This window comes from Leguminivora glycinivorella, chromosome 8 (genome assembly GCF_023078275.1).
Source record: "Leguminivora glycinivorella isolate SPB_JAAS2020 chromosome 8, LegGlyc_1.1, whole genome shotgun sequence".
NCBI lineage: Eukaryota > Metazoa > Arthropoda > Insecta > Lepidoptera > Tortricidae > Leguminivora > Leguminivora glycinivorella.
Genome location: NC_062978.1, coordinates 7,965,003 through 7,982,120, shown reverse-complemented (window position 1 = coordinate 7,982,120; position 17,118 = coordinate 7,965,003). Strand labels below are relative to the sequence as shown.

The 17,118-nt window shown below is 37.3% G+C and overlaps 2 protein-coding genes across 2 annotated transcripts; both read left to right on the top strand.

The window, feature by feature from the left end:
• The first annotated feature begins 299 nt into the window (after window positions 1–299).
• On the top strand, window positions 300–10,928 carry LOC125229035 (probable transaldolase). The gene is made up of 8 exons (XM_048133800.1): window positions 300–571; window positions 1,143–1,266; window positions 3,184–3,291; window positions 3,870–4,001; window positions 5,834–5,959; window positions 6,711–6,816; window positions 7,761–7,880; window positions 9,942–10,928. The coding sequence occupies exons 1-8, from the start codon at window positions 475–477 to the stop codon at window positions 10,125–10,127; spliced, it is 999 nt and encodes a 332-aa protein (XP_047989757.1). The 5' UTR covers window positions 300–474; the 3' UTR covers window positions 10,128–10,928.
• Window positions 10,929–12,056: 1,128 nt separating this feature from the next.
• On the top strand, window positions 12,057–14,664 carry LOC125229001. The gene has a single exon (XM_048133761.1). It carries the CDS (start codon window positions 12,200–12,202, stop codon window positions 14,012–14,014), a length of 1,815 nt encoding a protein of 604 aa, XP_047989718.1. The 5' UTR covers window positions 12,057–12,199; the 3' UTR covers window positions 14,015–14,664.
• The last annotated feature ends 2,454 nt before the right edge of the window (window positions 14,665–17,118 follow it).

Here is a 17,118-nt window from a genome sequence, read left to right as displayed (position 1 = left end):
CAACCAACTTGCAACCAACTGTCAACATGTGTCACCGCTGTCACTTTGACAGTTAAAGAAGGCAAGCGTTCGGATTTCATAAGGTATTCATTCTTTTAAAAAAAGATTTTGAAAATATTTTAAGCTTTTGAATAAGATGTACATACATAAAATCAATATAAAATAGGAAAGTCAATATTTTGACGTAACTAATTGAATTAAAGTAATAAGTGACTTGCGATTTGCGTTTATTTAGAGTTTAGGATTCTTACAATTCTTCTACATTTCAATAAATTACTTGTCAAAGTTCAAGTTGTTGTTTTTGTCGGATAAGTTAAGCGGGGAGGGAGCTGCGAAGGCTAGCGAATGAATGTCGATAGTGCCAGGGTCACCTTCAAGCGATTGTGAACTTAGGTTATACTCGCGTTGTCCGTCGGCATTCGGCATAACATTCACGCTCTACTTATAACAATACTGTAGCACCCAATAGTCAGTATGAGTGGTGAACCTCAAGCAAAGCGCACCAAAATGAGCGCCCTTGACCAGCTGAAGCAGGTATCTACGGTGGTCGCCGACACCGGGGACTTTGAAGGTTAGTACCTCATGAATTAACCATGCAATTTCTTGCTAATTAAACTTTACTCTTTTGACTGTAACTTTCAATTTAAGTATTCTTTTACATTAATAGCTTGTTTAATGATGTAGAGATAAGAGATTGTTTGATGTTGCAAAGATACGAATGCTATGCAGTGTCAAGGGTGATTACATAAAATCCTAGCAAAATAAATGAATTGTTATCACATTTGTTATACAAGTTGGAAGAATTACATCATATACTTTCCAAACACATTAGGATCTTGAACCCATAGACAGACATATTTGCATGTACAGGGTTTGGATATAATGCTCGTAAAAGCTTAATATGCATTTCAGATTATGCAGAATAATCTTTGATGTTGTTTATGTGCACTACATCAAGCACACTGACACATGTTGACCTATCAGGTTTCACGGCTAATTAGTTGGATACCATAAATAATAGTTGAGAAGTTCTACTAAAACCCTGTAGGTAAAAGTCAAAGACATGATTCTCTGTCAATGTGAGGAACATAGAAGATAAAATCTTGCTTTGAAAGATATTACCAATAACTCCATGATTTCAGCCATGAAGGCGTACAAGCCCACAGATGCCACCACCAACCCCAGCCTGATCCTGTCGGCTGCTGCGATGGAGCAATACCAGCACATTCTGGATAAGGCCATCAAGCACGGCAAGGAAACTGGCAGGTGAGCATTGTGCGACACATACTGCTTACCCACCAGACCTGATTAAATGATTGATAGACCCCTTATGATGATGAAGACAATTTCAAGAAACAGAGTGTAGCTGTTCCACTCTCTGGTGTGCCTTTACGTGGCTCGCGTACCCTATCTTATGGCTAAATTTTCGAGCACATTTTGGGCACGTCAGCACACCACCTATATAATTGTAGGTCATTGAGGATGGCGGGCGGGCTTTAAGCTCATCTCGTTTCCGGTCGAGTTCAACGAGGCGTTCAGTTTCAAATTCCTTTACTCTATCATGAACGAGACGTCGCCATTCGGGCCGCCGCGCTGCCTTCTGCTCCCAGTCAGAGGGCTCAAGTTTGCACCTCTTCATGTGTCTTTTCAGAACATCCTTATATCTTAAGTACTGGCCACCGCTCTTACGCTTACCGCTCTGGAGTTCTGAAAAGAAGATGCGCTTCGCCACTCTGCTTTCTGACATCCGAGAAACGTGCCCACACCACCGTAGCTGCCGCCTCATTAGATAAGCCTCAATGCCCCCGACGTTTGCGCGCCTCAGAACATTTGTATTTCTGACTCGGTCCGACCATTTGATGCTCATAATATCTCGGAGGCATTTGAGGTGAAATCTGTCGAGTGTGCGGATATGCTTCCGGTAAAGGACCCACGTCTCGGATGAGTAGAGCAAGTTTGGTGGCACTGCTGCCATGTATACACCAATTTTAGTGGAGAGCTTTAAGTCATGACAGCGAAATACCTTGGCCCGTAGTTTCCCGTAGGCGGCCGCTGCAGCACTGATTCTAGAGTTAATCTCAACATCTAGGTCGCACTTTGATGTTATCATGCTACCAAGATATCTAAACCTCTCCACCCGCTTTAGCAAGTCGTCACCGATGCCTACACACGAATTTGTCGGGTTGTCTTGGGCGTCCATAACGTCCATGACTTCGGTCTTTTTGACATTAATTTTTAGTCCAAATGTGGTGCAAGCATCATTAAGGCTTGAAATAAGTCTTAGACCCCTTATACATATTGACTAAGTACCAAATTAAACATACTAGCTAATATTGGTACTTGGTGATAATAATGTGCATAATTGTGTAAATACTTACAAAGAAAAAACAACCTTGACTCAGGAACAAAGTTAAGAAAAGACTCAGGAGCACAAATAAATCGCCTAACTGCGATTCAAACTTAGGTCAGTTGATTTCATAGGCAGGGGAAGTTGACAAAACAAGGATCCTTCTGCATTCTGGTTCCAGTTTCAGTGGCTAGAGCAAAAATGTAAAACAGGGTCAAAGATAAATTCTGGGTATCATAACTTCACCTTTGGTATGTGCCTGTCAAAACATTGTTATTCATATAGCAACAAATAAAGCCTTACCGGAAATATATGACTATTGTCAGGAGGGTGCTGTTATTCTGATGTATGCAGTGATAGTTCAATACAGGTAGTATGAAGAAAATAGTACTAATGAAATGCCGCTACATGGCACATCCATACTAATATTATAAATGGGAAAGTGTGTGTGTCTGTTTGTTTGTCCGTCTTTCAACTTACTCAAAGGCAAAACGGAGCGACGAATTGACGTGATTTTTTAAGTGGAGATAGTTGAAGGGATGGAGAGTGACATAGGCTACTTTTTGTTTCTTTCTAACGCGAGCGAAGCCGCGGGCAAAAGCTAGTAGTCATATATTTTTGGTCAGGCTTTAAATGATTAAGATGAAATCATTTGAAGCTCTTAAGCATCCCAAAGGATAAACAGAATAACAGGCAGTCAGGCAGGCGATAAGAAATCTGAATTCAAAGGTTTATTATTTTTTGCTTTTTAGTTTCTCCATTTTTGTACCACGCTTATTTTTGAAGGCGGTTTTATTTTTTGTTAAAAAGTTTTAATAATATATTTATTATTTCAGCACCATTGAGGAGCAAGTGAGCGAGACACTGGACATGCTGAGTGTACTCTTCGGATGTGAGATCCTGAAAATCATCCCTGGCCGAGTCTCCGTGGAAGTTGATGCCAGGTAAATACATATAAGAACAATACTTTTGGTGACTTTAAATCACATTTTCTTGAGTTTTTTAAATATATGTTTTAGTTATATCAGAACGTTTAAGACATTCAATTCAACAACAATTTTAATTACACAAATAGGGAAATAGGTCTATGATGCATATCGATGCATCATCAATTATTCATTAATAAACACACCATAGGTATTTTAATTTAATTGAACAAAATGGTATTCAGGCTCTAAGTAGTCTAAGTACAGCAAGGAAGAACTGTAGAACACATTAACACCATTATTTAAATTTTTTTTATCATTTTAAAACAGCTTTTTTTATTGTGGTCCATAGGATCATAGTTTTAATAGTTATTATAAATAAATAAATAAGTACATTTTATAGGACATTCTTACACAGATTGACTGAGCCCCACGGTATGCTCAAGATTATGATTAGTCTGATGTCCTTTCGATGTCTCCCTTCACAGAAAAGTGACTGGTATATGAAGCAAGTCACTCAAAAACCTGAGAAGAGAAGAGAGTATACTGATAAAGTAGGAAGGACTTTGAACCCTGATGTGTTATATTTATTACAGACTGTCGTTTGACAAGGAAGCCAGCATTGCGAAGGCCATCAAGCTCATCAACGCTTTCTCCGAGTATGGCATCAAGAAGGAGAGGATCCTCATCAAGCTGGCATCCACCTGGGAGGGCATCCAAGCTGCCAAGTAAGATCTTTGTTTAAACGCGTGGTTGTTGTACGCCGTAAATGACCATTGGAAATAATTGGCCTAACCTTTCATTAATTTACCCCTCTCTTGATTTATACTAACATATTTATAATTTAAAACGGGATGTAAACTTACATTTTATATTTGGCCCGACATTTCGGACATGGCATTACGTCCGTGGTCAGAGGCAGACTGGCAGGGAGTTGTTACAACATATAGCTATACGAGTTTTTCGAATTACCTGCACTTAATCTCGAAACGTCCGGCCATATGATATACAAACGTAAGTGTTACGCAATGATGTCTCATTATCAGGGCCCGTAACTTTCATGCCGATGACATCAGTTTGACGTCACGCTGCATATAGGATGATTCAAATAATTTTATTGTAATTATAATTAATCATTTTATTTTTTTTTATTTTATTTATTGGTATTTAGGACAACAACAGCCGTAAATATATAACTTACATAGGTATTTTTACATAGTCTTAGGCCAATAACAGTTATCCGTTGAGTGAAAAGTATTATACACAATATGTTACTAAAAAAAATATTTTGTGTTACATATTTAAAATTACAGTGAAAATGTGCAAGCCACACAGAAAACAATGAACTGATGCAAACAATACATACAACGAAAAGTGAAGTTAGGGGTCGATACACAGGTTAAATATTACCCTACCTTAATAATATTTTATTTAATCTATGATAATATTTATAGGTACTTGAATTTAGCGATTATAAATAATTCTTATAATCACGCTTATACCCAAGGATCACTATATTACGCAGATTAAACTCATTATTCATTAATCAATTTAATCATGTACAAATTACTACAAAAGTACCTAAGCTATTCATACGTGGAATAATTAATACCTACTTGATACGTGAAACGAAAAGGAAATAATTTCGTTTGTTTTTATAATTTATTGAAATATGGTAACAACACTATTTAATAAAGTGTATGTATAAAAAATAAACAAATTTAATGTACTTTTTACGTATCAAGTAGGTATTAATTATTTCACGCATGAATAGATTAGTTTTGAAATCATGGTTAAAATAATTGATGAATAATGATTAATAGGCTACTTGACCCTTTTTCAAAGTATGTCTTATATTATTAATTACTGTCTAATTAAACGAAAAAAATAGTACCATATTTTATTACGACTTAAAAACCCGCAAAAAAATTATTTAAAGTTTACTTTTACGTGATCAGGCAAAAACAACATCAGCCATATTAATCTATAGAATATCTATGACATGACGTCAGTATATTTAGAAAAAATAATTCACATTGTCACACCAGTCAACGACTATGAATTTTAATACAATAGAGGTTGCTTCTATGGAGATCAGATTACTACCTCTAATTTCCATAGTTGATCTGAATTATGTCACGTCACTCCATTGGCCAACACCGTTTTCGGAGTCCATAATTTAAAAAAAACATACACACATCTTTAATTAAAAATACGCAGTCATCACGCACTTTTAATGCCCGCAAGCTATAAATATTGATTTCTTAAGTCAAATACTACAGAAAACAATAACTTGATGTGCTAAATTCGATACGAGTTTAGTAGCCTATTATTAAATAAAACTCTTGAATCATCCTTTAAGCAGCGTGACGTCAAATTTATGTCATCGGCATGAAAGATACGGGCCCTGCTCATTATGATTAAAAAGAGTAATTTACCAATGTTAAACATTTACAGTTACACCAGGTGCAAAAAAACGTTTATGAACATGTCTATTTGCGATGTCGGCACCCCTTCTTACAGTTTGGGAAGTAAGTTTTACTTTATTTGTTAATTTCAGGGAACTGGAGAAGAAACACGGCATCCACTGCAACTTGACTCTGTTGTTCTCCCTGTACCAAGCCATCGCGTGCGCGGAGGCTCACGTCACACTCATCTCCCCGTTCGTCGGTAGGATCCTCGACTGGTATGTACAAGACATAGACATACAGCCTGGCAAAAAAGAATAGAAATTAAAAAGTACCAGGGCCATTTTTTTCAAAGTTGTCCACCCCACTTTTTTAGTAACATGGGTATTTTTTACGCTATTCATACTCAGAATCACGAGGTCTTTCGATCCTGATAAGAGAAAAAAAATGTCCCAAGATTTCCATACATTTTTCAGACCTTCCATTCTGTTACCGCCATACAAAATGTATGACAATATGGTAACGGAATGGGAAAAAAATTTTGGGACACTTTTTTTCTCCTATTAGGATTGAAAGAACTAGCGATTTTGAGTGGAAATAATATGAAAATTTCCAAATCCAAAAAAAAGTGGGGTGGACAACTTTGAAAAAAATGGCCCACCAACATCGTAGTGCCATCCCGTTTTCTCACACAAATTGATTTGAAAAGGACGACACTGCGCGCTTTTTAATATCTACATACTCTTATTTGCCAAACTGTTACACACACGATCAAATCAAGCCCAATACATCTATATGATGGAAAGATTTGCTGACTGTGGATGAGGGTCTGGTCGCTTAGATGGCAAAGCGCTAGGCTAGGAACGTAGGTAGTTTTTTTTAGTTGCACAGTGCATTGGTTTTACTAGTATGCTGTGTAACTTATTTGAAGATATAAATAATTTTCAAGAGTCACCACATATTTTTACTACTTTAAAAATTTATCCAATATTTTGAAAGGATGTTAATTGAATTAATCTCCTTCCTCAGGTATGTGGAGCACACAAAGAAGACATACGAGGCTAAGGAGGACCCCGGCGTGTTGTCAGTCACCCGCATCTTCAACTACTACAAGAAGTTCGGTTACAACACACAGGTATCATTGCTTTCTAACTGTTTAAAACTATTTCTTTTTGCGCCTTTCTCAAGTTTTCCACATTGTCGCCTACTATAAGGGTGAAATATGATCGTAACTATGTACGAATTATCTATTAGAGCGTCCTTATGTTTAAGTCTAATATATAAAAAGTGCCTTTTGCTTGACATCGGCACATTTAGCGTTATCCCGACCCGCGACCTTTGTCCAGATCCGCTTTTCTACTTTCTGTCCTCTGCACTATCCCTCACAAAATAGACTACATGTCTCTCTTCCATTAATCATGTTAAAATAAATATATATGTTTTTAACTAATTAGCATTGGGTAACTGTTTCAAATTTTAGGTACCGTCTACGGTTTTTGAGAAAGACGCATTTTATTTAATCGATTTTCAATACTTGACGACCGGTCTGGCGTAGTCGGTAGTGACCCTGACTGCTAAGCCGCGTGCGTGATTGCATTTATTTGTGTGATGAGCACAGATATTTGTTCCTGAGTCATGGATGTTTTTCTATGTATATAAGTATTTATATATTATATATATATCGTTGTCTGAGTACCCACAACACAAGCCTTCTTGAGGTTACCGTGGGACTCAGTCAATCTCTGTAAGAATATCCTATAATATTTATTTATTTTAATACTGCGTGCGTAGCCGAATGCACAAACGCTCACGAAACGAAACGCTCGTAGATATCTATCTCTATCGCTCTTGCGTATTGGCACGACGACCTTTCGTTTTCGTTTCGTGTCCTAGAAATGCCATTCGGCTACGGGGCCTGAAGTGATATCATAGGAGCTTTGTGCACTGTGCTCGGCTTTAAGAAGACGGGTAGTCGTGTAGTAGACGGGTAGTTGAAGTAATCGGGAAACTTGTAGTGTCATTGATCTTAAAAGCGCGTTGTGTGAGATTTTAAAATAAAATATGTATTTGTAATGTCAGGTGATGGGCGCGTCGTTCCGCAACACGGGCGAGATCCGCGAGCTGGCGGGCTGCGACCTGCTCACCATCAGCCCCAAGCTGCTGCAGGAGCTCGCCGCCAGCGACCAGCCGCTCCCAAAGGTATTACATTCTAAAAGAAATCATTTAAACGGGACTTAACCCCTTATATGCGGCCTGTCAATTTTGATCATTGAAGTAGTGACCTTGACATTTAAAGCAATAGATTAAAATTCCCAAGCACGGATCCGTGTTTAAGCATACGAGGGGTTAATCACGTAATACACTTACATTTATATTTGACCCGACGTTTCGAACATCACATTATGTTCTTGGTCACGGGGTGAAAATCGTGTTAGTGTAGATCAATATAGAAATCATTTCATTATCTGCTCAGAATTTTTCATAGAGTTCGTGTCCCTGCCAGTAGGACTAAGTTATACGGAGATTTCTGTTTTTTTATTATGGGATAGGAGGCAAACGAGCAGACAGGTCGCCTGATGGTAAGCGATCACTGCCTCCCATGGACACCCGAAACACCAGAAGTGTTGGAGGTGCGTTGCCAGCCTTTAAGATGGGTGTACGCTCTTATTTATCAGTCTACGGCAAAACGAGCTGGATATCTTATACTGGGCGATTTTGTAAGGTCTAGCCAAATTTTGCATACTGACTTTTGATGTCATAATGAGCAACTTCAACAAATAAAATTTAGCGGCTCTATAGAAATGAGCGGCATCACGTCAGTAGAAAATCTATGAATCCGAAATCCCTGTATATCGGACTAAGACTAAGGGCTGGTTGCATTAACCCTCTGGCACCGTTAACCCTTAAATGCATGGTGATGTATATATGCATCATATATTTGATGGCCCGTGGCTCGATATGTAGCTATCCAAAATCATATTTATTGCTTAATTATTATTCATTATTTGTATGTCTTTCCCATCACGGAACAATGGTGTTCCGGACCTTTGGGAGGCGAGCGCGGGGCCGAAGCCAACGCGTAGAGGCCCTTTTGACACTTTAATGAAATGTAAGGGGTACACCGAGCGGATGTTGCCCTTGCCCGTATCATTATTTATTATTATTTAATATACAATGAAATAAATTAAATGATATAATGATTAACTATTTATTATTTAAGGATTAAGATGAAATGGCGGAAAAGTGTGAAAAAACAGGACGATGGCGATTTTTAGTATGTGATTTAGGCTGATTTTTTCGGAGTTAGTAATTAGTTTATGTTTAAACATTTTATCATAAAGGTTTCACAAATAGTGTACTGTGTACCTTTTTAATAGTAGTAATTTTTTAAAAATAAAACTTACCAATTACGATATATTTATATAAATAAGATTTGGCCTATTTAACTTCTAATACTGATCTAGTATAAAAATCGATCTTAATTTTTTTTTTAATATTTTTCCCAGAGTCAGAAAACCATTGTCTAAGTATCACATATATTAATATCTCGTTAAAAGAAAAATTCATGCATTTAAGGGTTAAAGCGTTCGTAAAATTGTATTGTATGGGAAGTTCCATAGAAGTCTGCTGCGTGACGATGATGTGTCTGTCAAATGTGGTTGATGCAACTGGCCCTAAGTTAAAGGGCCCTGCGAATACCACGCCTATGGTGGTGGTGATGGGGATGCACGACAGTTGAGATTGGTCTGTTGCCGCGTACGTTACTTGACATTGCCTGTTAATGGTGCTTGGTTTTGCACTCATTGACCGATCAATGGAGGTGTTAAATTAGCGTTTTTACAAACGTTTAACCCTCCTTACGGCCCGGCCACGACATTGGTCTAAGCGACACAGCGATGGGACTTTTCATTCGCACGTGTGGCTGCCGCTCACCGCTGTCGCGCTTAGACCAATGTCGTGGCCAGGCCGTTATTCACGAATCTTTATGAGTCTGAATTAGTTACATTATGTTTCAACACTTTCTTAGAAATACATAAGTCATAATGACAGAGATAAACGATTCATTTTTCATTCAGACCAATACAGATGTAGTGAATGAAACGTACGAACGTGTCATGCTATTTCAGTCAGTCCCAGTACAAGATGTACTGACATTGACTGATCTAGCATGACAAATACGAACGTTTCCGGAGAAATACGAAGGGAACCCTTTTCGCACTACATCTGTAGCGGCTTTTATAACACTATCATTTTTGACAGGTGCTGGACGCAAAAACCGCAGCTCAGAGCGATATCGAAAAGGTGTCCCTAACGGAGGCCCAGTTCCGCTGGCACATGAACGAAGACCAGATGGCCACGGATAAACTGTCCGATGGCATCAGGAAGTTTGCCGCTGACACTAGGAAGCTTGAGACCCTCATCCGCAGCCTGCTTGCCAAGAAGTGAATCCCTTCTGGATCGTGATAAGTAGAACTTTCGTAATTATACAACATACAGTTACATGGGCCTAGAAACGGTTATGTAAACAAATTGCCTTGATTGATGCTTCGCCTTAACTGCCTTCACTGCCTCAATTCATTATTCGTGACAAAATAATGTGCGATATTTTGTCAATAAACTGTTTTGGACAGGATTTCTCAAAATATACCTACAAATGAATGGTCTCAGAAATCGAATAATCTAAAATATCGAAATAATATTATTCCCCATTTTTAAGTTGGGTATATCTAAAGTATGTAGTGGTTTACGGTTTGTACTAGTGCTGCGCTCTGGCGTCAGAAATTGCAATTATATACCTAGGTTTCAAGAATGTCTATTCTATATAATAATCCTCAAGGCTCAAAGTTAGTTCAAAATATATTGATTTACTTGTACATTATTAGTATAAACATATTTTATACAGTACTATTATATGTTTTCTACTGTATGTTACATAAGAAAAATTACGAAGTTATACTTATTTTATTCACTCTTTACATAACTACACGAGTTTTTTCCTACATACATGTTGTTAAATATTTAAAAAGGATTTACTATAATTGTTTTTTGAAAATTGTTTACATAATTTGAAATTACTTTTATAGGTTTGTTGATTTAAGCGTAAATATATTTTACGGTTTAATTGTGTTTATATCAAATCAAGTACAAAATTGGGACCATAAACCTAATACACAACTGTACATTCCTATATTTTTCTAAAACACTGTTGGGTTATTGTTGTAACGAAATAAATCAGGTGATTTGTAACTATTTTTTTTTATTCTCCATCAAATTATCGATGCTTTGCGTGATATCAAATACATAAAGTGGGGCGAATAGATAATGCCCATGATCAACTTATACGAAAATATTCTTTAGTGAGTGTGCTTCCGTTATAGAAAAATGGTCAGGATTCGTACCTACACCAGAAAGCTTCGTGCAGTGGTCATATTATGAGTTGAATGACTATCCTTTATACGGAAGCGTTTATTTTTATACAAGACAATGACTCATATGCTACCTTAATGGTTACAATCGATTGCACTGACATGTTCGTCATAACTAATCTCTCGAGGACATATTCATCTTGCCTGTTTTCACAGAAACATGGTCCAGGCTTTGCCTTGATGATAGAATAGAATAGAATAATGGGTTACTTATTCGTAAGCACACAGACAAACAATTTTCGAGACATACAGATAGAATATGAAGAGCCACGAAATGGTCTCACCTCAGCATATTGCTGGCGACTTCCAGGATCTCACCAAACGCTACGTCATCGGCAAATCGACTTGTGACAATAAGACTCCATGATGTTGATATTGATTACAGTTGCCTCGTGCAAGTGTTTTTATGACGTCTTCTAGTACCGTTATAAAAAGCTTCGGTGATATGGTATCCCCTTCGGCAGTAATGGAGGAGTCAAACATGGCCCAATGTTCGACAATGTCGAAGGCTTTTTTGTATTCCAGAAAGGCCATGCATAATTGCATAAAGTTCGGTTGTACTACTTGTGTTTACTCGTGATTACAGTGTTTTTGATAGCAGGTCAGTTACCAGATCCCCTGCTGATATCTACGAGGAAATGGTCTTAGAAGACCTTTCCTCTTCTCTGGAGCAAAAAAGCGATTTGTATGGGAAATATCCTAAAAATACATTTTTTGTACATTTTTATAACACCTAGGTAACAAATATAATATGGGTCTAGTTGACCTAGACACCCTAGTGAAATTTGGCGTGAAAGCTAAAAAAATTTATTATTTTTTGGACACGTGTATGTACAAATAGTACATATGTACACGTGTTCGACAAGAAACAAAAAGCAATTATAATATGAATATCTCCTTCCTACTAATTGACTCGTTTTAGTCCTAATGATCCTAGAGAATCGTCAAAATCACGATAAAGAATGATTTATTCACTGATCTGTTTATAAGATTGTCGTGTCATTCAAAATATAATAGGTAGGTATATAAATATAAAGAACGATAGCTTAACTCGCGTAGTGGTTTAGTCAACACGGTAGACGTTTGTCCACCATGTTAATATCACGTGTATCATTTCTCTTGATATTACAACTATCTTATTCTGAAGCAACATTAGAAATTAATCTTGAAAATGATTATTCCATGGCAAAAGAATGTGTCAAACGAATAATTAAAGCGTATTACGATTATGAAGTTTTGACATTCATTAATTTCAATGCAAGAAGCCAGGAAATTTTACAAGCCATCCATGAAACAAATTCGGTCTCAATTATAACCAGAGCACTGCACGAGAAAAGTCCACTTTACAACAGAGGATACTTTATTTACGTATTAAACGCTGACGACTTCTTATCACATTTCTATTACTTGAAGACGGAAGGAACTTGGAAGCCGGATGCGCCGTTTATGGTCGTCGTGGAGCACCTGCAGCCTGATGATCTGCTCCCCATGTTCCGGGAATTACTGTGGGTACATGTCGCAAAAGTCGTCATAATTGACGCGCTCACCACTAATGCGTACTCCTATGACCCTTACAGCAACCAAGGCTGCGGAAAACGTTTCGATAGTATCATAGAATTGGGAAAGTGCTTCATTGTCACCCCTCCTTTTGTCTTTTCAAATGCAAGTAAAAGTATTCTCCGAAACTGCACCTTACAGGTAGCAGCGACCAATTGGCCTCCTTTTACAATTGATCGTACAAAAAACGACGTGAAAACTATCGGAATGGACGAATATATTTTCTCTGTGTTTAGTGAGCTCGAACACATTAATGTAAACATAACTTATTTTGAGGAATTGTCCGATGTAGTTTCTAATGTTTCGCAAGACATGGTGGCCACTGGGCCGCTGGGGTGGCTGCAGGCGAACAAGTTCGACGTGGTGACGGGCTGTCAGATCCTGCTGCCCAGCCGTGCCGAGGCATTTGAGTACCTCTATGGACATCTAGCATTTGACGACTATTTTGCAGTATTCGTACGTAAATCTGGCTTGTTGGCTCATTGGAAAGTACTTACACTGGTGTTCACGCCCATAGTTTGGTTTCTTCTTTTGGTAACTTTCTTAATTGTTGCTATTCTAGTAATTTTTGTAAGTAAATCCAAAGACAAAGTTGTTATGGTCTTCTGTTTAGTAGACAACTTGTTAATGCACACGTGTAGAATTCGGAAGACAAACAGGATACTTTACATATTACTTTTCAGTTGGATTTTATTTTCTTGTTTAATTCCATACCATTATTTATCTATTTTGTACAGCCTGACCGCGAAACCAGTGAATGATTATCAAATTGGGACAATATCGGATATGTATAAGTATGAGTTGCGACCCTGTATAAGCGATGCGGTTCTAGTCATGCATCGAATGATTTTAGATAACAACTCTGCATATTTCAACGATTTGATCGCTCATCAATTACCTCTGTGTGCCACATTAAGCAGCAGCCTCGAAAAAGTGGCCAAATCTGATGACATGTTCACTGTGGTACCGTATTATATGTATTATTCCGTGAAGTACAATTACTTCGATAGTCATGGGCGAGATCTCCTTTACCCGTTTCACCAACGTTTAGGCAAGATCATCTACGGCACTTATATGTACAAAGGATTTCCCCTTCGCGACAAATTGTTTATGCAAACAACGTGGATGCACGCTGCTGGCCTTACTCTGAAAGTTTGGCAAGACTATGTTTCTCAGCAGGCAAAGCTATTTCAAATAAAGGAACTGAAACAGCAATATAACCTGCGTGTGCTAGTCCCTTGGCAAATAATTGTGATAGGCTCATCTATCAGTACTTTGTGCTTTTTGGGCGAAATAGTAACAAATTATTTTAAAAGCATCAGAACTTCAAACATTGTTAAAATTAGATAAAATTTTATACAATAGGTCAATGTTTTCGCCTAAACGTTTCTCAATACATTTTATCTAGAGGTACATACTTCCGATACCCGAATGGTTCGATTTGAATAATTTTGTTTTTGTTCGAAAATTTCGAAAGCTATGTCCAAGGTGGTCTCATATTAATCTCGCGTGTAGTTCTGATGATCGGATTCATGTGGAATTGAGGGAACTCAACTGTTAAAGACACATACAGGTATGGTATTTGGGTAATTTCTTAAATTTTGAGAGAATGTGTCTGCAACTCGAAAACCACCAATTTCATGAAATGGTGATGCTGATGAATCATCAGATTGTTTTCATGATAATGATGATGATTTTTTAAAATTTAGTTTGTTCAAAACTGTACTTACCCAATAAATTGCTTTTACATTACAGTTCGACATAAAATAGGAAAAAATAATTCTGGGCGCCACTTTCTTCGTAGGTAACTGTTATATTTTTGATATAAAATGCTTAAACGTGGCAACAATTTTGTTTGGAAATTGTTTAGTTTCATTGTATTTTATGTCGCCATGTGGAGATATTTTGTAAGTTGCAGACGATTGTCAGCGGTTGTTGCTAATAAGCATGTTGAAATAAAAATTCCTTTATTATTGACCATTGAATAAAGTGGAAGAGTATCAAAACCATTTCTCAGTTATTTCAAGGCCCTATATGAATTAATTTTATTACAAATTGGTTCTTAATAATGCTCCTGATGCTTTCTTACTAATCCTTTTATAGATTGCGAGCCGGAGTCTCTTATTGTGAAAATTGTGGTAATTATTTTATATCATTTTTAATTAAAGATAAAATATACACTTCCAGCAGTTAAGTACCTACATATCGCCGTAAAGGCAAGAAATGTATTACTCTGTGCACTAGTGCGTAAAAGTAGCTCCATATGTACTGTGGAATTCATTTTTTGCAGCTTTTTAAGTAATATGCTGTCTTCTATGGTAATTCAACATGTAATAGTTATTCATCATAACCTTGTACAATCTACAAATGAAGATATGTCACTTAACTAGTCTAGGTATAGGTCTATAGGTACATGCTCAAAAGCTCATACAAAAAAATCACAAATGTGATTTATTACTGTCGGCCGGTATTGTATATTATATTAGGTAGGTATAAATTAGGTATTCAAAATAAATTAAAAAAATTATACATATTGTATAAGTGGTCTGTGAGCGTGTACTCGTATAAAGTGCATTTTAGAGGTAAAACGGCGTAGCCATCCTCACAGAATCAATACGCTGTTCCACTTTCAGTGGCCTACCTTCGCTTCGAAGGGCCGTGGCTGTTGCTAAAGTCTAGTGTCTAGACCATATTTCCGAAACGCCCCATCCAGTAGGTCTGCTTGAGGCATGGTGCCCATTACATTATGCTGACGGGGTTTCCTCGGCGTTAGGTACAAACTATGTCAATTGTGCATGTAGGAGTACAAGTGATTATCCATTATTATCCTTTCAATTTGGGAATTCTAGTTAAATATAATAGTGTTATTAAATTATTCGAAAAATAATTGTCCATTAAGAACAACTCAGTTAAAAGATATTGCGAAAAAATCTTTAAAATCGAGGTAATGAAATTTGAGTCATCTTCCTCGTCGTCGAAATTCGAGTTGGACCGTATAGTTTTTTTGGCTAATTGTCACCAATTTTGAATACCACTCCTTGTGGTAAATAAATAAATAATCAATAACGCCGGTTTTGAAAATTTTTGTCGGGCTCTAGCTCTCTCTAAGAATATAAAAAAATTCAAATCGACAAATCGACACAAGTACATTGTGCAACAAGGGGGGAAAGTTGAATATTGTTAATGAGAGTAAGTTAAATCGCGACGGCTTGCCGGGGCGATTTAAAGACTCGAGTTTGCAATATTCTTTCTCCCCGAGTTACACACAATATTTTTCATCACACACGCAATGTAAAAAAAAAAATCTATTACCGATTTTTCTATTACTCACGCTTCGCCTGCGTACAATAGCACATTTAGTGTGCGGGTGTGGTGAAAAAATAATAATAATCTGTGTCGAAAAAAAACATTGCTTTATCTTCAAAAACCAGGGAGGAAATAGTTGAGAGCGTTTGTATGGAGAATTGACCCCTCCTGTAGCGTCTTAATTAATAAATTAAATAATAATATTTATTAAATTTTCCATCCAGAGGCCGTGAGTTCAAGTCTCACCCAAGGCAGACATTTTCCACTTTTAAATTTATTCTAAGCCTAACGGCATCGATTGCAGACGTTTCTGCTAATCAGAAGTTAAAAATAATATTTATAATAAAATAACACATATCTAGTACGTATAATTGAACCATCATCCATAAGAATAGTTTGTTACTGTGTGCAACTGTACATACAACATTTTGTAGATAGGTACGGTGGATAGAGGGAATATTTCAGTAGGTACACTAGATTTTGTTTATAAATTATTTCAGTCAATTTTCACTAATCTTTTAGTAAGTGTTGTCCTTGAGTTGAATAATAATATTATGCCATGCATAAGAAGGAAGAAGTTTATTTTCAATACCTATACACCTACCTATGGCAAATATCAATAACTTGATAAGTTACAGTGAACTATGTGGTCAATTGCGCTTACTGTAGGTATGTAGGTATTATGTACTTTGTTCAACACCCCTAACCGATAGTACCTAACCAGTCTAACCACCCACCCCTCTTCCTAGTAAATATTACCAGGTGTCTAGGTTGTATGAAATTAGGACGCTACCCATAGAGCACTGCGATTGCGTCTAGGGCGTGCAGTCGGCAGGTATAATTTTAATAGGTCGCATTGTAGCGATGACAGTGAGTGCTGGGTAACGGCTCGGCGTGCACACACTCGGTCGCAGCGGGAAGTTTTCATGTGAAATTTGTCGGAGAGCGTTTTCCCGAAGGGTCCCGGGGGCGCGGGGCGGGAGAAGGCTTGATATTGACCTAGATGTTCATTCAGTGTTCGGTCGATGGGAACTTGACATCTGCGCGATCCTGCGTTATGTGTTTTCGACTTTAATTTCTATTTGAATGTTTTTCTAAATTTTTTTAAGCGGGTTTATGAGCAGGACTCGCGCGGTACTTTTCTGAAT

Excerpts from the sequence above, each read along its gene's own strand:
- LOC125229035 (XM_048133800.1), top strand. The coding sequence starts at position 475 with ATGAGTGGTGAACCTCAAGCAAAGCGCACCAAAATGAGCGCCCTTGAC. Across the intron at positions 3,292-3,869 it reads TCCGTGGAAGTTGATGCCAG|ACTGTCGTTTGACAAGGAAG; the intron begins GTAAATACATAT and ends TATTTATTACAG. Across the intron at positions 5,960-6,710 it reads GTCGGTAGGATCCTCGACTG|GTATGTGGAGCACACAAAGA; the intron begins GTATGTACAAGA and ends CTCCTTCCTCAG.
- LOC125229001 (XM_048133761.1), top strand. The coding sequence starts at position 12,200 with ATGTTAATATCACGTGTATCATTTCTCTTGATATTACAACTATCTTAT.